Below are 20,550 nucleotides of genomic sequence, written 5' to 3'. Positions count from 1 at the left end.
CATTCAATAAGACAGATCCTCGAGAAAACATTATAATTTAACATTGAAACCCATCACCTATTCGTCGACTTCAAGGCCGCATGACAGTGTCAAGAGAACAGTACTATACCAATCAATGCTTGAGTTTGATATACCAGAAAAACTTATCCGCTTAACGAGAATGACAATGTATAACAATGTTAGGATACAGGGAGAAAATTATCGACCCTTTAAGGATGGACTCAGACAATGGGATGCCCTGGCTTGCGTCCTATTTAACATTGCCATGGAAAAGGAGTACGAGACACACGAATTAGAGAGTACTATTTACAACAGATCGATACAAATATTAGCATACGCTGATGACATTGACATAATAGGGCGTAGTAAGCGAGATGTTGAAGCGGCGAAACACGTCGGTCTAATCATCAACGAAGACAAAACCAAATACAAGTTGGTTATTAAGAAACCTTAAGACCCTATAACATATGAGGAACGGGAAACGATATTTTGAAGTCATTTCAAGTCAAATCTTTGAACGTGTTGACAGCTTCACATACCTTGGCCCGCTACTGACTACTACCAACAAAACAAGCGAAGAAATTAAAAACCGAATAAACCTTACAAATAGGACGTACTATGGACTCCACAACAATTCAGGCTAGAACACTGTTGAAGCCGGTCTTTACACGCAGAAGGATGACAGACTTTTGGGAATTAGCGTAAGATACTCCGCAAAATATTTGGAGCTATAAACGATCAAGGGCAGTGGCGCAAAATATAACGACAAAAACACCTATAGGAAGAAGAAGCAGAGTCCGACAGCGAATTAGGTGGTTAAATGGAGTTGAGACCGACTTGGGATACTAAATATCAGAAGATGGCAACACGTCGCCAGAAACCGAACAGAATGGCGATGAATCTTAGAGTAGACCAGGATCCACAGAGGATTTTCGAGCCAAAGATGATGATGATAATGAATATGACGAGATATATATATGTATATATATATATATATATATAATTAATTAATTAATTATATATATATAATTAATTAATTAATTATATATATATATATATAATTAATTAATTATATATATATATATATATATATATATATATATATATATAATTAATTAATTAATTAATTAAAGTGTTTCATAAAAGTTTTAATATATTTATCTTAAACTCAGAACATCTAAAAGTTTTAAGAACTATCAACTCTTCGATATTACCTTATCAGTATCATTAAAAATTAATAAGCATATTAGCAGAGTATCAGTCTTATCTGGATGACATTTTTTTACATGGGTGCGCAAATTATACCGCTCACTGAAAGTTTTGTTGCAAATATTACACGTTGTAGTAGTATTATCCATTTTAAAATATGATTGGTAACAAAGCGTCGGTTGTATTTACTATATTTTAATTTATAATCAATACAATCAACAACCACAAATGCTAACAAATTTAAAGAGGTTCTGTTATCTGTCATGCAACAACAAAGTCATTGGCTAGGAATGTCAAAGCGTGAAAGTGTAGAATTGTCACTAGATGCCAGTGGAGTGGAATCATTCCTCAAGTTAAATGCTCATTGAATGTGTTGTATCTTCTTGGGGTATTCTAGTAATAGAGTTGTATAGTTCAATTTAAGTGTTGCAATTAAGTTTAGTTTTGTGAAATGTGTTCAAAGAGTGGTTTTGAATGTAGGAATTAGTTCACGGGTAATAATTTTGTTAGTAATTATTTCAAACATTAAAGTAAAAGAAGTCACACCCTAAGCTAATATTTAAGAATGATAAAGTTGGATTAACTGATGAAACTGTTTGAAAACGGCCGGAAAAGTTTTGCAAGCCGAATAATTATAAAATAACGTTAGCGAATAGTAATATTATAAATCAATTACAATTATTGTTTTATTAACATAAGTAGAAGCATTATTAAAAACTATATAACAATGAACAAACCAAAGCAACCCAAACCAAGACCTACTAACCAACAGCGACCCACATCATCAAATTCTCATGAGTTGAATAACGCTAATACAACTACCAGAGATAAAAAATCTTGTCTGAGTAGTAAATCACTCTTGGATAGGGAAACATTAATTGCTAATTCAACGTTAAATCCAAACGCTGCTGAATGGTATCCTAAATGTGATTACTCACTTTTTCATTTACAAGATCTAAAACGCATTAAACAGATAATTAAAACTTTAACGGATTATCCAGGACAGTTTAACGACTTGATAGAAATAATTATGAAAAGTTTGGAACCATATCATAAACTATATAGTGTAATGCCATCTTTAGTAGTTGAAATTATTGTTGAACAGGTAAGTATCCATTATTTCTTTCATTCTATCACTTGTTCTGGATCTTTAATGTACGGATTATCTAGAAAAATGGAGAATATTCTCCATAAACATTTATTCTTTGCATTCCTGTTTGCTATTCCGGTTTCAGACCTATAAGTTCTAAACCAGTTTCAAATTTGCGAGAGATACTAAAAGATTTAACTAACATTACGTTTCCACATGCCATCAAAATCATATTTCCCCCTCCACATTCTGCATCAACGAACACAATGATCGTTATCATCATCATCAACCTGTATGCGTCCACTGCTGGATATAGGTCTCCCTCAGCTTTTTCCATCTGTCTTTTTCTTGTGCGTCTTGCATCCATTTATTGCTAACACGCTTGAGGTCGTCAGTTCATCTAGTTGGTGGGCGTAATCTGCTCCGTTATGATCGCTATACTGAGCGGTAAACCTTACCGTTTCCTGATGAATAGTGTTGCTAAACTCAGGAAAGCAAAAAGCAGGAAATGGAACTTAAAAAAACAGCAGAAAACGGTAAAATAGTAATTTCAAAACATCAAAAATGATCTGTCCGACATGACATTATTTATAGAATTGATAAATAGTTATACAACTACTGTTAGATCCACCGCAAATTGCCTTAAGGATTTTCTGGGAATTATAAAATAAAGTCAAAATGAAAATGTTTAATCAAACTGATTTCGTTTTATTACATTATTACAATATAAAAGTTACTCATTAAAATTTTCAATTTAGCTGCCTTCTTTACGTTTTGTGATTTTGCACATTTTTTTTTATTAAAATCGTACATTTTTTTCATATGCTCTCAGTTGCATTAAATGCAAACCAGTTATTTATTTATGCCTGCGTGTGCACATGTGTAAAGTGCCTTTAATAGTCGTGAACATTTTATTTTTTAACTTTCTTTTCATTTTATTTATGATTTAAAAAAGCCTTTCAACGGCAGCGCTGCTGTGGGGCAGACATAGCAGTTTTTTACGATGTCTCATTATTTTGGAAATGTTTGTGAACCATCTCTATTCGCCATTTTCTATCCAGCTCAGTCATACTATCTGCAGAAGCACACAAATATTCGGGAAAAAGTAAAGCATGTCAGTAATAGGAATATTCTTTTTCATTTTGGGTTCAACAATTTCTCCATAATTTAGTATCCCTAAGACATACTTCAATGCTTGGCGATCTCTGTAGTTAAACGGAAATTTTTGTTTCATTTGTTTTGCTGCCGTTATACAGATTGAACGAATTTAAAACGGAACATACGAAATCAGTGTATTTCGGCTCAACTCCGCTCTAGATGGTTGGCCAACAAAAGGTTGTCAAATAATTATATTATAAAAATCCAATACTTCAGCGGGCTGCTGGATTCTGAACTCATTCAAGAACAAGTCAAAACTCCACCCAAATAGGTTGCCTAGGATCACTGTGAAAACTAGACTAAACAAGCAGTTATTATGCTGTCAAACCACCTATCGCTTCCTTATAGTCCAAGAGATAGAGCCGAAATTTTGAACTGATCAGTAATATGACATTTCTCTATTGGAATATATTCCATAGAGAAATTAAGACTTTAGGTTAAAGTCTTAATTTCTCTTTACTTAAGGTTTAAGACTTTGCCTTACAGGCGTTTTATCAAATGTTTTAGAAAAGTTTTTCTAAATTTTTTTTTCTTATCGGAAAAATCGTTTGAAAATTTTTGGAAAAAAATCAAAATCGAAAGGATTCTACAAATTAGATGTTACCTCAAAAAATTACGAAAATTTTCATTTACGGAAATTTTTTTGGAAAATTTTGAGGAAAATTCTACTTGACGCTTTTCAGAACAGTAACAGAAGTGAGCATACAAATTTTCAAATCAATCGGTATAAAAATATCATAATAAAATCAGTTTGAAAATTGTTACCGAGACCTAAAATGCGCAGGCAAGTGGTACATTTGACCCCGTTTTATGGCTCTGTACCAACCCAGCTGTCCGTCCTTTTGGATTTAGAGTTTTTAGGGGCTAAATAATAAGCCATGAAAATGGCGGACATATTACTTATCGTTAATTTTTCCCCAAAAAATTGCAACTTCACCCCTGTCCGCCACCCCTTATGTATCCACTCTCGCGTCCGCCCTTTGGGATTTCGTCTAGTTATACCAAGACCTTACTCTGGGCAAATTTTCAGCCTTATTATCGATCGTTAATTTTTCCGAAAAAAATTACAACTTCATCCCTGTATAGCCACCCCCTGTACCACGAGGGGCGTCCGCCTGTAAGGCAAAGTCCTAACCCAGTTACTATGAATATATTCCAATAGAGAAATGTCATATTACTGATCAGTTCAAAATTTCGGCTCTATCTCTTCGACTATTAGGCAAGCGCCTCTTTCCTTTATCTAAGCAGTCAGATGGATATTTTGAGCGGTGTTACCAATCTCATTCCTCTAAATGTTTTTCAAATAAGGTGTTAACCATAAAATATTTACAGGAAAGAAAGGAAATAACTACAAACCATTAAGTTTATTTTTGTTATTAGTCTGTTGTAGTAGATTGGTAAATACAATGAAAAATATAGGAAAATATCCGATTTATTTAAAGATACGAAGAAGATATAACTCTCAAAAAGATCCGCAAATCGGATTATTACACGGCGATTGGCAACATTGACTTGCGCTATAGACTATGGTGCGTCCTAAAAGGAGACAGATAGTTGAACGATATTTTATACAATGTCTATCACCGGGTATGGATTTATTTTTGTCTAAGTTTTATATTGGTTCACTATTTCAAATGCAGTTCAAACAGACATATATTAAATTGTATGTTCCGTTTTAAATTCGTTCAATCTGTATAAAACTCTACATTTTACCTAGAAATTGTTTACCAGCTCTCCTGTTTCACGTTTAATTCTGATCAAGTTTGGTACCATTCCCCCAACGTATATTTTGTGTAACGATAAATGTTTTTCCACATATGTGAAATCTAGACTCAGTACTTTCGCTTTTTTCATATCGTCTTCATTTCTCATTTCACGTTTTTTTTTTGTTTTGGCAAGTTCTACACATTCCTTAACATTCTTTAACAAAACACTTTAACAGTATTATGTAGGCCTTAGACCATTAAAACTTATAGACACTCCTTGTACCGAATCGTTGAAGCTAACACCTTCTGCTCAAGTGACGTCACAATATGGCGAGAACTCTAACGTTAGATTGGATTTTTCGAAAAACCCTAATAAAATTACCTAATTTTAGACGAATTTTAATAAAACTGCAATATTTTGTAAAATATATGAAAGATAAATCATTTAGTAAAGGAATTAATGAATATTTTTGAATTAAAGTAATTTTGTAAAAATAAATGTTTAATTTGAAAGTGTACCTACCTCTTCTTGTTTGATAATGAAAAATAAATTTAAAGCATAGAAATTTTACTTGTGGATAAAAGTTACATTTTAGGGGAAAAATTATGTATATAAATCTATTTATTGACCACAAAATAAAATAGATTTGTTAACTTACTTTTAACTCTATTGACATTATTATTGAAGTTCTTACCTTTATTGCTATAATGAAAATAAATTATCTTTATTAGATTTTTATATTATTTCCTTAAGATGTTCTAGTAAAGATTTTATGGTATTAACTTTTTTAATAAGCCTTCTATTTTGTTGTTGCAACATTTTGATTTGTTTGTTTTTCTTTTGAAATAATTTGTTTACTATCACTTTATATTCTTGATCTCTGTTAGATGATTCTTGTTCAACAAAGTCACCAAGATAATGTCTTCGCTTTTTCAATGAAAGATCTTTCTAAGGTAGTTTCCTCTAGAATTTCTACTGGAGTCTTTATGGTAGTAGATTCACTCGTTGTTATATTTATATTTTCACTTTTAGAGCCTGTTGTTTTGTCTGAGACAGTTTCTTTTTTTACTGAAAATTTTCTAGTTTTAACTTGCTTAATTAAACGGTTTGGAAAATCGAATATGCTGGGTACAAAATCTTTTTTGAGTTGTTTTTTTTAACTCCATCCGCTAGTAATAAACGAATCCGCCGTGAAATGCTTGGTGCAAATTTTAGAACTATTTGATGGTTTAAAATTTTCACGGTGCATCGCTATAATCCATTTTTTTGCAGTTATGATTCTGTAGGAAATCAAAAACAATTTATTTACTTTATCCTTCAGTTTTCAAAGTAATTATAAATTAAAAATTATATAAGACTCATATTATGTGTCTATTTTAAACACTTTGGATGCTAAATGGGTGCTAAATTTCTGTGTCGCTGCGTGCAATTAAATGCATGGTACATTGCATGGTATGGGACAGGAATGATAACACAGCAAAACAAAATAAAAAACTTGAGAAATAACGAATTTTAAATATTTTTGATGCTCCGATTTCAAAAATTATTTTTGATCTCTTAGAAAATGATCTCTATGAAAAAATAAAACTTCCGTCTCATAGTAGTTTTTTTCGAATCGATTAAATAATTTTAACTTCACTCGAAAAGATATACACAAAATTAAGCAGCTGGAAATCACCGGATGGACCTAGAGTAAATATGATAGATCATGTTCTTGTACACGATAAGAACTAAGTAAGCCAACAAGACAAGAACATTTTACCAGAAAAAAAGCAAAAAGGAATTCAACCAAAAGAAGTAAAGAGATAAGAAGGTTAATATATACAAAGAACAGTAAGAAAAACTAAGAAGATGAAATTCCTGAGTGAGACCGAAAATGTTCGTTTGTAATACTCAATTTAACGTATTCTATTGCTTTTAATTATGTGTTCTTATTGTATGCCACACGGTAAATAACAAATAAATTCTCCATAACTGACAGGCTTCCTGTTAAAATTCATAGCGACAGCTAAATGATACGATAAACTTAGTGATCACGCGTATGACTCATTTCATTTTTTATTTGCTGCAGTTTTATACATGGACTTTAGTTAATGATGGCGATATAAAATACATGATGATGCATTAAAAAATACTGAGCAAATAATGAATTTGTCTTTTGTTTGACTTATCCTTTGTATTAGATTTAAATAGTATTAGGAAAATGAATAACATTTATGAATTTTGACAATAATATAAAAACTATGGCTGCAACAGGTCGTTGCTTTTGTACCCCTTTTTAATTATACAGTGCGTTAACCTTGGATTTTCATCGAAATTTGGTTATAACTTTTTAAATACCATCTGTAACACAAAACGTATTCTTGCAAAGAGGGTGTGAAGCGGATTTTAAATTTAAAATAAAATACAGGGTGTTTCGTTAAGAAAAAACATACACCGATAGAGTGTTATGGAATACCCTGTATATTGTCAAAGTGAATTCTTCGGAAAAACTTATTTATATGCACTGTATTATTGCTTTGTATAAAGTAGATACTATTTTAAGATCATATTTTGTTTTAGGCAATAAATTGTCCCAACTTTAGGTATACAGCAGCAAGGTTGTGTTGGACTATTGAACCTATTTCTCCACAATTTCGGGCAGAGTTACATTTGAAATGTAAAAAACAAATAGACGACAATCCCGACCCAAAAAACGTTTTACCTTTAATAGCTGAATTATATATACAGCTACCACATCTCTTTGTTTATGGAACGCTATTAATTAAATTATTTAAAAAATTGCTTGATATTGGTGGCAATGAAAATATTAAGACTATATGTCAAGCTTTGAAGGTAAGTTTTATTCGTATTTTAATACTGGAATTTAGTTTAGAAAATGTCTCTAAGAATTTTTAGTTTTAAAATAAAAACGATAGAACATTTTATAAGTATCCTGAATGTGCATGTGCTAAACGAGGAAAAAAAGGACGCAGAAAAAGAGGCTTTATATGAAAACAAAAATATTTTAACTATTTTTAAAAACGGGATATAAAGATATAGGAAAACGGTACTTAGGAGATTTCAAAGCTAAGATTGGAAAGGAAGAAATGTATAAGCCAGTTTTAGCTAATACAAAATTACCAATGACAACGGACAAAGACTAGTAAAGTTTGCCCATAAAGACATCCCCACAGAAGGGTTCGTGGCTAACTACAAATGGTAAATATACCAAATCACAATATGCATGTAACCCAAGGGAGTACGGATGAAAGGTGGAGGTAGAAACAATAAAGCTATTGAAGTAGCGGTAAAACCGAGTGTTTTGATAACGAATCCAAAGAAGCTATCAATAGGAGAAGGAATGCAAAAGAAAAAATGATACAGATAGGAAAAGAATAGAATAAGGCCAAATATGAAATGGAAAGAAGAACGGCAAAATGCACCTGTAGACCAAGAAAACGAAAGTTCATTGAGATAAACATAGGGAAAATAGAAACGTGATTTATATAGAAAGAAAGTAAGAATTTTTTTCAAGAAGTTCTAAATAACAGCAATGAAATAGGAAAAAGACCCCTTTTTATAAGTAGCAAAAATAAAGAATTAATAACAGGTGAAGAAAGGATTGTAAATGAATGGAAGAAATATTTTGAGAAAGTATTAAATGTAGACAAAACATCTACACATGAGTATCACATTGAAGAAAATATAAACGACAAAATAATCGTCCATGCACCATCTCTTTAGGTAATAAAAAATAAACTAAAATATTTAAAAACGGTCAGAGACTGGGAGAAAGGGGAATAAATCCAGAACTTATTAAATAAGGAGGAAAAAAATTAGCCGAAGAATTACATGAGCTCATAAAAATTATATCGGAGAGAGAAGCCATTCCTACATATTGGAACAGATCACCCTTAATACCGATACACAAAAAAGGAAATAGGCAAGACTGCTCAAACTATATAGGGGAATAGTCTTGCTAGATACGGTATACAAAATAATAGCGAAAAGTATTCAAGCAAAATTGGAAGAGTACACTCAACAAAAAATAATAGAATAGTAAATGTGGATTTGAAACAAGCAGATCATATTTTTACATTGGGCAAACCGAGAGAATGTATGAGTATAATATTTCCATCTTGATCGTTTTCAAACAAGCATATGATTCAGTAAATCGAAAAAAGTTACTGAATTTATTAAAAGATTTAAAAAGACCGAGCAAATTAATTAACCCAGTTAAAAATGATAATCAGCAATGCAAGCATGAAGTTTCGAAACCAAATAAGTTTAAATCAAGTCTACGACCCATTTTATCTGTGTCCAAAAGGGGTGCTAAGAGATAGCAATTTAAACAGAACAGGAACTTGAAGAACAAATCACTATCAGGTATTGGCTTATGCGGATGATGTTGCTTTTTTGACTAGATGTGCAATTGTGTTGGGAGACGTATGCAGTGTATTGCAAACCACAGCAGAAAAACTCGACCTAGTCATTATTGAAAAGAAAGCAAAGATATGAAATTTACAGTACCTCAAACAAGATTAAGAGAATAAGTAATCTTCAAGATCACCGAGAATACAGACAACGCCCTCGAATTAGAACAAGTTGAGAATTTCACTTACCTGAGAACTAACATACATGAGAGTGGCAAAGATGACTGTGAGCAAAAATACAAAAAGGAAATATTAAGACAGGAGTTATACACAAAATAAATATATGAAAAATATTGAGATGAATTTTTGTAGGTAATAAAGAGAAGGAGGTGTATAGAAGAAAAACCAACGCCGAGAACATGAGTCTTTTTAAAGAGCTCCGGCTGCGCCGTCGTGCTCGAAAAATCGCGCGTGTTTTAAAGACCTGAATATCCACTTATACTTTATACTATTGTATCGGATATTGCTCACTAATTTTTTTTTTTCAGTTGACTGGATATTCGTTGGAACAAAGTAATAAGTCAGAGTTAGACATGATATTCAGTCATCTCAAATCAGTTAGAAATAGAGTAGATGGATCGGCAGCATTTTTATTGGAGTCGCTTTATCCGTTAAGAGCGTCGAATTGGGGACATTTTACTGAAGAATCAGAGTAAGTATATACATCCAAGTTGGACGTTTTTTGTATGTATTGTCTTATCTACCTACTGAAGCGTAGACAAAAGATACGAGTATTACCTCGTATACATTGCTATAGATTGTCTCAAAGTGACTAGTCTGTAAAGGGTAAATGCACAACATCGATGCCATACTTCTTTGCAAACTTGTATTAAAATAAACGTCACTTCTTACTACTTAGCCTAATCCATCTTTTGTGTTGAGGCTAGCTTAAGTACTAATGCCCACTAACGACCCTGCCTGGCTTCCTTCTGTCAGTGGTTCTCGAACATAAAAAATAATATTTGCTACAACATCATCATCATATAACGGGGGTCCTACGGCGATTGCCGCTTCCCGCATTTCAGCCTCCATCTTTTCCTATCTCTCCAATCTCCCTCTTCTAAGCCTCTAGATTGCATTGTTTTTGTAATTTCTCTTCTCCAGGAATTTGGTGGTCTTCCCCTTTTCCTTCTTTCTGGCGGAACATACATTAAGGCTTTCTTTGGCCACCGCTCCTCCTCCATTCTCATCACGTGACCATACCATTGTAATTGCCTTCCTTGTATTCTATCTGAAAGAGTATCTCTAATTCCTGTACGGTTTCGTATTTCCTCATTCCTGATTCTTTCCATTCTCGATACTCGACATGACCTTCTAAGATAATCCATTTCCACAACGTCTACTTTATCTCGTTCATTTTTTGTCATCGTCCAACATTCGGCACCATATGTGGTAATTGGTTCTACAATTGCTCTGTATACGCGAAGTTTGGTATGCATCTTTATTTTATTAGACTACAGTAATGAATTCAGTATTCGGATGCATTTTTTCCCTTGGGTTATTCGGTTTTGTACATCTATCTTAACTCTGCCATCTGCTGATATGATGCTTCCTAGATATTTATACTGGTTGCAGCCTTTTATGACTGCGTTTTCAAGCCCCAGATCTGTGGTATTTCCTCCAATTTTTAAATATTCTGTTTGCTACAACATACTTGGGTTAAATTAAAATAAAATAGAAATTAAGAAATGCCTTTTATTTATGTCACACAAGCAGTTTGTTTTCTATTCTACAGTATGTGCTAGCGATACAAACCATTTGTTTATAGATTTAAATAAAATCGAATAAAATAAAACTAAAATATAAAGAATCATTTTATTTATGTATTGTTCCGTTCAAAAGTTAAGGGGAGAAGGACTTTTAAAAACCGCACTGTATATGTTGGCAGTAACAAAACGTAGAAATATCCGAAAATAAAATTAATACATAAGTTGAAAATAAAAGAAGTCATTGTATTTATAATCTATTTCTAATGAGTGTAGAGTAATAAAATCTCATGAAGTATTCAAAAGCGCTACAGGGTAATCCGTCAATAATCCGTCAATAAATTCCGTCCGCATTGCAAAATTCTGTCGTTTCATAAAGAGCAGGTAGATATCACCCTGTTTTAAGGGATTAGTCCATTGTTATCGACAGATAAACACTGAGGCAGAGGCGCGCTAGTGGGTTAATTGACAAAAGAATATGCATTCTTAAAAATCATATTAAAGGAAATAAAAATGTAATACAGCAGAACAGTGTTATTAAAAAAATATAAAATGTAACAATAAAATATATACGAACCGAAATCGGGAAATACTCACAAACACACACGAATGAACTTTACATATTGAAACACTTGTGGGGAGTTTAAATCAATTTATTCACAAAAACTACAAAAACTTTACTGGATACGTTATTACAATTCTACATCACTATAGTCTTCATCCGAAGAACTGTCATCATCCCCTGGTGTTATAATTATAGGGTCAACCACCTGATCGACCAAGTTGTCCAGTTCCCACATTTTATCTTCCTCTTTTAAAACATGCTGGATTGCTTTTTGCCAGTTTTCTGATGTGATTTCCATAATGGCTTGATCAAACAATACCTTGACATCTTTCATTTTAAATGTGGTATTGTGCCTTGCAACATATCCTTTAACTTGTGCCCATATAAGTTCTATGGGATTTAATTCGCAATGATATGGCGGTAGGCGTAGCACAGTTACTTTATACTTTTCTGCTACATCTTCTACGGCATATTTTATGAAGCGAGATTTATGTTGTTTTACTACGGCTAGTAGTTCCTTCTTTATTGAATTCGTCTCAAACTGAATACCTTTATTTGACAGCCAGTTAATAATTTCTTGCTTTCTCCAAGCTGAAGTTGGTACCTTCTCTATGCGCCTTGAATGGTAGCTTGCATTATCCATAACCACGACCGAATCAGCTGGAAGAAATTTTAACATTTCCCCGAAGTAGTCTTCGAAGACATCCGAATTCATGTCCTCATGATAATCTCCCGTCCGACACGACTCAAAGCTTAACAAACCTTCTTTTAAAAATCCTTCTTCGCTTCCAATGTGAGCAATTATAAGCCTCTTCCCTTTTCCCGAAGGCACTTTAATACCCGTCGAAAGGCCTTCTATGAAAGCTTGGCGAGCACTTGTTACATTTTTATCTTGCCACATTTTTTGGACTATATAACCTTCGTTTATCCACGTCTCATCAAGATAAAAAATTTTCTTGTGCTCTCTGCGTTACTGTTTTATAGTTCTCAAATATTTTCGTCTCCAGCAAATGATTTCATCACTTTCGAGTAATAGTGCCTTTCGATTGTGCTTTTCCCAGGAAAAATTCATACTTTTTAAAGTTTTCCATAAAAGTTTTCTGGATATCAAAGGAATATCGTTATCTTGGCTTATCTCCATTAGTATTTTGTCAAGGGTGGGTATTTCCTTTTTAAAATAAAACGAATGAACTTTTCTTCGAATGTCACGTTTGGTGTCTTCACCTAAGATTTTTATTGGTCTTCCTGATTTTCTCTTGCATGGACTTAACTGGCCTGATATCTTTCTTTCTCGCAATAATTTAAAAATCGTGGACTGTCCAATTCCAGTCATTCGGGCACATCGCTCAACACTTTCTTGCACAGACAAACTAGGGTGATCGTGTTTTATGCAATCATATACATTTAAAATTATAACTTTTTCACTAACAGATAGCGGAGAATTTTTTACACCTCTTTTCTTTGGAGTAAATGTCGCCATTTTATAACTTTTTCACTATTTCTATATCACAATATTACTGTACGTTTAATTGGTGTAGTAACAATTACTAACTCGAATGTCGAATGATAATAATAAAATAAAAGAGGGATTATAATGAAAGTGTAAGTAAAACCTCATTACGCGTTATTAGTCTTCATGTTGATTTATTTTAGTTCTTAGTAATATTAGGAGGTGCGTCATACCCTTATCAGTTTCTTCTAATGCTTTTATTCGTTCAGTAAGGAAGTGAATTTGTTTTTATAAATAAAAATGTAATTAGCTTTAATGACCATATAATGGAATACGAGTTTGAAGAATAAGTTAATCGAAAAATTAAATAAAATTGGTTATCACAAAATATCCAAAATATGATATTTTGGGGTACATCAATTTTTGACGACGAAGTTGACATCCGTCCATTTGCCTACGCCCATGACGACACCGAAATTCAGGCAAATTTTATGACACTTCATGATTTATTACTCTACACTCATTTGAAACCAATTATAATTTCGTGTGTAAGTAATCGTAATTCTACACCATTATATTTAGTTCCTTTTTCTGTCAATCGCTGTCACATTTAGTTTCTGCTTTACTATCATCATCATTATTATTATCGTCACTATCTCCGTTATTTATATTTATAATAATTGGTTCGATATCATCCAACAAATTGTCAATTTCCCACATTTTTTTCTTCTGTTGCTATTACGTGGTTTACGTAGTTTTTCCATTTCTCTGGCGTAATGACCTGGTACGCTGCTGTAATTAAATTTCGCATTTCAGCTTCTTTAAAATTCGCATTGCGTCCAGCTACATACCGTTTCACTTCACTCCAAACCATTTCGATGGGATTAAGTTCTCAGTGATAGGGTGGGAGCCTCAGAATTTTCACATTGTACTTTTTGGCAATATCTTCTATTATGTACTTGTCATATTTTGCTTTGAAGGCCTTGACTACATCAAGTAACTCGCATTTTAGGTAGTCTTCTTCAAAAAATAGGTCCTTTGACAGAAGCCATTCTTGAATATCTTTTTTTAGTGTTGAACTGTTGGTAATTTGTTCTGACTTTCTGCGTTGATAGGAGGCATTGACCATTACCACAACAGTTTTTTCTGGCAAATTTAGCATTAAGTTATTTTCGAACAAATCTTCGAAGGTCGGTCCATCCATTTCGTCGTGGTAGTCCTCAGTATTTTTCTTTGCCAAAAACGTGAGCTCTCCTCCATAAATAAAGGAGGCCAAGGCTTAATTTGGGCTGTAGTGCCGTAGAAGAAGAAGAAGAATACACTTTTACAATAGTTAGACTGACAATTTTAAAATTAAAAAAAAATAAAATACACATAAAACTACAAAAAATGTATATTAGGATAGACGATAGTTAGAATAATTTGAATTTATTTTAGAAATTATTATTCTTTTTTAATTATTTTAAGTTGTAACACAGTTTACTAGTGGATTGTTTAAAGAAAACAACGTTTTTGTCCTTTAAAGTTTATTGAAAGTAATGAAAATATATTATATAAATATATTTATAATTTGATTTCTTCAGTAGCGAGTATTCGCTCCTCTGGCAGTGATAACAGCTTATAAACGACGAGGCATGCGTTAGATGAGATTTTGTGTGGCTACATTCTATTTCTTTTATGAGTAATATACTATTTATAATGTAAATTGTTGTTTGTATTTAATAAGCAAGTTTTCTTTATTTTAGATCCGAATCAGATGATGCAGCATTTGATGGTATTCAAAATCAAGTAACATATGACATTGACGGAGAAACATTGACAACTGAGGAAAGAGAATTTTTAGCTTCACATATAAATGCCGAAGATGAATATGACATTGAGTAAGTAATAAAAATATTGCTAAATATCAAAAGGTACAAAAAATTATATTTTTACTATAAATCACTTGATATACGTATTTAAATTTATTATCATCATAGATATACTTGCACACGTCGATTTTCATATGTATGTCTTGATTGGTACTATTCTCTCAGTTTTCTCTTATTTTTTTGTTTAGCAAGAAGTGTTATGCTCCTCTTTCTTGGTTATATTTAACACGTTCGCTGCGTATATTCCATCTAATTTACAAACCGTTGCACGTCATCGGCGTCATAGCCCGTGACGTCACATGATACCAACACGAAATATTTAGGCGATAGGTGTGTTCTTTTTTAGAATCACTTTGCCGGTACACTGGCATTACAGCCACTAGACATATTTTATTATATACGCGTAGAACTAATATTTAAAGATTTCTATTAACGTTAACTTAAAGAAATAGACAACAATATGTTTCATTTAATTTGTATAAATGCATTATAAATCGTTTTTATGAAGAACATTTGTTCGGATCACACTGTAACTTTAATCGAACAAAGGTGCAATTTTGGCATAAATTGGTAACACTTATTTGACAGTTGCGGTGTTGACACTTTTTGTACTTTATTATTTTAAATTTTAAAGTGAATACCTCTTGTTTTATATTTTTACCTATTTAATAAAATCTGTTCTTTTTAGAACAAAATTAGTGTGTTTTATTTAAAAAATGTCACGTAAGAATTTAAATACTCGTTGTAAAGAGTATAATAATAATTATGTGACCTATTTGATTTAAAATGGATTCAGGATTTTTTTATACTTTGGCAACTATGTCAAATTCGATCTATGACGTAGATAATGACGTGCAACGGTTTGTAAATTAGATGGACTGTATTTACCTATGGGAAGATTGAAAATATGATTATCGAAACTCTTCTTAGAGTTGAACCTGTCAATAATGACATGTCGCACATAGGCGGCAGCAGCATTACAGTACCAAATTTTACGTACAATGCTAATTGCGCCGACGTACATGTTATTTTATGTAATAAAGTGTACTTTTTCCAACAAAAATCAATATCAAAATGGTAAAGTAGTTTCTTATTCCTTTAAAAAATAATGATACAAAAAAACAAGACAGAAAAGATACAGGAACGAAGATACAACATCAGAAGCCTAGATGAAGAAAGTACCCAAGACTTATTCAAAAATAGATTGGATGGGAAGCTACAAATTCCCGCCCCTAGAATATCAACCAGTTATATGAACATATAAAAAACTGTTTACACGAAGCAGCATTTGAAGCAATGGGATACTACATAAAACCCAAGGTAAACAAACCATACTGGTGGGATAACGAAATAAAGGAAGAAATAAAATGTAAAAGACAACTATACCAACAATATTTAAGCTCCAAATCATTACAAGACAAAATAAAATGTAAAGAAAAACAAGCAGAAGTACGAAGGAAAATCCCTAAGAAGAAGAACGAGTCTTAGGAAAGCAACTGCCAACGAATAAATACTTATCTAGGAGGAACCAGAAGCACAGAAAGCTGGAAACTGATAAAAAGATAAAGAAAAGAATAAAGATGTAATACAGAGCATAAAACCTGAAGACTGGGAAGAGTATTTTAAAGAACTTTTGGTAGAGAATAGAGTCGAATTTCAAGAACATAGAAATCAAGACCAATATAGAATTTTAATAGTCGGCTCGCCAATAAGATTAACAACAGAGGTAATTAAAAATGTAAGTAATGTATGTAAAGAGCTGAAGAGGAACAAAGCACCCGAACCAGGTGATATAGGTCCCGGGAATTTTTTAAGTGCGGAACGAACAAAATGTACGAATGTCTTCGACAACTATTTCAAGAATGCATAAACACAAGCGAAATCCCTACAGAAGGGAAGATATCATACCTCAGTACTATACATAAAAAGGGTGTTAAAAATAATTGCGAAAATTACCAAGGAATAGCTGTAACCGGATCTATGAGTCGACTATATGGAAAGGTTTTAAAGAACCGAATCGAGAGAGAATACTTAGATTATGAAGCAGAACAAACAGGATTTCGTACGGGTCGATCCACTATTGACCACATTTTCTCCTTAACCCAGATAATAGAAAAAAAAGATGGCACGGAATCAAGATATTCATATGTTGTTCGTCGACCTACGACAGCATTCCACTGAAGAAGCTGTGGCAATCACTGGAAAGCACGAATATTAATATAGAATTAATCAAAGCCGTCAAAGTGCTATACAACCAACCAAGAACAAAAATAAAAGCAGGGACACAAATAACAACAGGATTTATAACATCAAAAGGATTAAACCAAGAATGTCTGTCACCCACTTTATTTAAAATATACCTCGAAAGTGCTTTAAAAAGATGGAAACAAAAATGCAGGACAATGGGGATACCGCTCACCAACACTATGGTATATACGCTCAACTTTGCAACCGATCAAGTAATAATGGCTCAAGATTATGACGATTTAAATTATATGGCACGAAAATTAATTGAAGAGTATGATATAGGGGGCTAGAAGGAAATAAAAAGAAAACCGAATACCTGTGCATTGGAGTAGAACAAAAATATCTCATATTAGAGGATAACACCACGATAAAGCACTGCTGTGGCTACAAATATCTAGGTATCACTATTTCACAAGATGCAACATCAGACAAAACCATAAGAGAGAGAAATACGTCAGGGAGAAAAGCCATCACAATGTTAAACAGCATTTTATGGGACCAATCCATCAGCAAAAAAAAAAATAAAAAGAGGATATATGAGACTATAGTAAAAAGTATCACTTTATACAGCTGTGAAGTATGGCCACTGAAAGAAAGAACACTTTCAACGCTGAACGCGACGGAAAGGGATTTTTGGAGAAGCGCCGCAGGAAGATCTAGAAGAGAAAGGATTACCAACGAACGCATTACAGAAATAATGGGAATCAAACGAACAATCACAGATGACCTAACAACAAAACAACTTATCTGGTTCGGATACATACAAAGAATGGATGAACAACGAATACCAAAAGAAATATTAAAATAGCAACCAGAAGGAAAGAGAAAACGAGGTAGACCGACAAAAAGTTGGAACGAAGGAATAAATAAAGAACTGAGAGAGAGGGCCATAGAAGAAGACCTATGGAACAAAAGGACTAAGTGGCGATTGTAAGTCGGAAAACAGCGGAGAACGTTATAAACCGACAAGTAGTAGTAGTAAAAACTAATGATAATAGAATTCAACAAAATAAATATAAAAACAAAAATAATGTTCTAACGAAACACAAAAATGAAATAAAAAATACTCGAAAATATTAAGAAACAAAAGAATAACGATTAATGACACTCCATTTACAAACTTTGCCATTTACAAAGCAACCTGTAATAGATAAACCAGGTGTATCTGGACAAGCCTCACATTGATATAAGGACTTTCTTCTAATTTTGTAATGTAACGTAATTGCATGTGCATTATTGCAAAACACACAGCATAATTGTTAGTATAATCTAAAATATTGTCCAAAATATTTTCATTCAGTATTAAGAAAAAATAGTCTATCGGTTCGTTCCCTGGTACATCAACCAACAGCTCATTTTATTTGGAAGAAGGAATATTTTTTGAACCCGAGCAAGTATGTAGCAAATTTGGCTCCATTGTAAGGTTTTTATCATTTCTAATACGTATTTTAGGGCGTTTGATACCAGAAGGACTTGCTTTACTATCCATATTTTCTTCTATACAAAACTCAGCTCAGTACCCAAAAAAAAATTCGCGAACGAAATAAAAAAAAACTCGTGTTATACTTTCGTAACTCGCTGACAAAATACACATATCCCACTTCGATGCTGAATTCACACTAACGGTTGAAATGTAAGTAAACACATGTTGTTCATTGACGACAACCGCACTGGAGAGAGAAACCGAATGCCGCCGTTGAGCGCCATACGCAGCGAACGTGTTAAGTGACGTACGCTATACGCAGCGAACGTGTTAAGTGACGTACGCTCTACATTTAGCTGATTACTTTTATCTTTAGCAAGTTTTTGTATTATGTCCTTCATGGTGTATGCACTATCCTTAGGGTATGCACTATCGGACAAAAGTACAGCTACAAAGTGCTATATTATTTAAATGGGAAAACAAGTTACCGATTATTTCTGGTCAAGTTTATGTATACAGTACTAGCCAGAAGTCTCCTCCTTCCTCGTATCTTTTGAACGGTTATACTTATAATAGTAAAATTTGGAGGGAGGAAATAAACGAACGTAGGCTTCTCAACTAGTCATAACAGGTGACGTAATAGTCTTAGATGACGTTACTGAGTCACTGACCAATAATTTTAAATGGGCGTCTATGGCAAGTGATATCTCGTTTGAATGGTATTGAAAATACCTATTCAATCATACTAATTTTGTTTGGGTTTAAGCTGATTTTGATGAATAAATTAAATAAATACTAAAATTATAGTTTCACGTTTAATTAATAAAGATTCTAACGTCCGCCTCTGGTTATTTGTCAAAACAGTTGACGTTTTTCAATTCTCTAGTTCTTTTTACTTTGCTAAATTTTTGCAGAAGTGTTTATAACCTGAATATTTAGTTTAATTATTGTTTAATGAGACGAATATTTTAAATATTTACATAGGCAGAATGGTATGTACTGTAGCCGACAAAGTAGCAGCTGTCTTAATAATTGCGGAATGTAGAAACAATTTCCATGCAGCAGAACGTCGTTTTCTTCAGAAGGAGCTTCTTCGGAAATTTGAAGAAACAGGTAGTGTTCAAGATGACGATCTGGTCGACCAACAATTGGTGATGACAAAAAATTGACATTTCAGAAATCGTAGTGAACCCTACTTCTTCTACAGCCCAAGTTGTGTCTATCTGTGGAATCAGTCAAAGGACAGTACACCGAGTGTTGGCTAAAAACAAATTTCATCCATACAAATTGTGCAACAACTTTCAGATCATGACCATGACCGAAGACTAGAATTCTGTGAAAATAAGTCCAATGAATTTAACCAACAATTTGTTTTAGTGACGAAAGTACTTTTTCCCTCAATGGAAATGTTAAAACACACCGTGTGAGGTTTTGGAATGACACACATTTTTTGTGAAAAACATACTTAATTTCCAGAAAAAGTAAATGTTTAGGCACGTATTTTGGGAAACCACATAGTTGGGCCAATTTTTCTCAATGCTAACTTAACCGGTGAAGTGTACCTGGAGATGTTGCAAAACGCAATTGAGCCATTAATTCTTGAAATTCTGAAGATACTCCAGATGAATTCGGCATTTTGGAAATAACGTTTCAACAAGATGATGCTCCTGCACACTATTATGCTGCAGTAAGACCTTATCTAGATGAAG

At 32.9% G+C, this 20,550-nt stretch overlaps 1 protein-coding gene across 2 annotated transcripts in view; it reads left to right on the top strand.

Moving 5' to 3' along the window:
* The window catches only part of Paip1 (Poly(A) binding protein interacting protein 1), a 35,224-nt gene that overhangs the window by 8,919 nt on the left and 5,755 nt on the right, over positions 1 to 20,550 (top strand). The window contains exons 1-4 of one of the 2 annotated variants that reach the window (XM_072541035.1): positions 1,548 to 2,314; positions 7,727 to 7,999; positions 10,068 to 10,231; positions 15,046 to 15,180. In XM_072541035.1, the coding sequence (XP_072397136.1) occupies positions 1,937 to 2,314; positions 7,727 to 7,999; positions 10,068 to 10,231; positions 15,046 to 15,180 (950 nt within the window). In that variant the 5' untranslated portion in view covers positions 1,548 to 1,936. Of the gene's footprint in view, positions 1 to 1,547; positions 2,315 to 7,726; positions 8,000 to 10,067; positions 10,232 to 15,045; positions 15,181 to 20,550 lie in introns of those variants that run through there. The other variant, XM_072541034.1, reaches the window with a different exon arrangement.

The sequence above is a fragment of the Diabrotica undecimpunctata genome, chromosome 8, assembly GCF_040954645.1.
Source record: "Diabrotica undecimpunctata isolate CICGRU chromosome 8, icDiaUnde3, whole genome shotgun sequence".
NCBI classification, from domain to species: domain Eukaryota; kingdom Metazoa; phylum Arthropoda; class Insecta; order Coleoptera; family Chrysomelidae; genus Diabrotica; species Diabrotica undecimpunctata.
The sequence above is the reverse complement of the archived record's forward strand: the minus strand, read 5'-3'. Positions and strand labels throughout refer to the sequence as shown.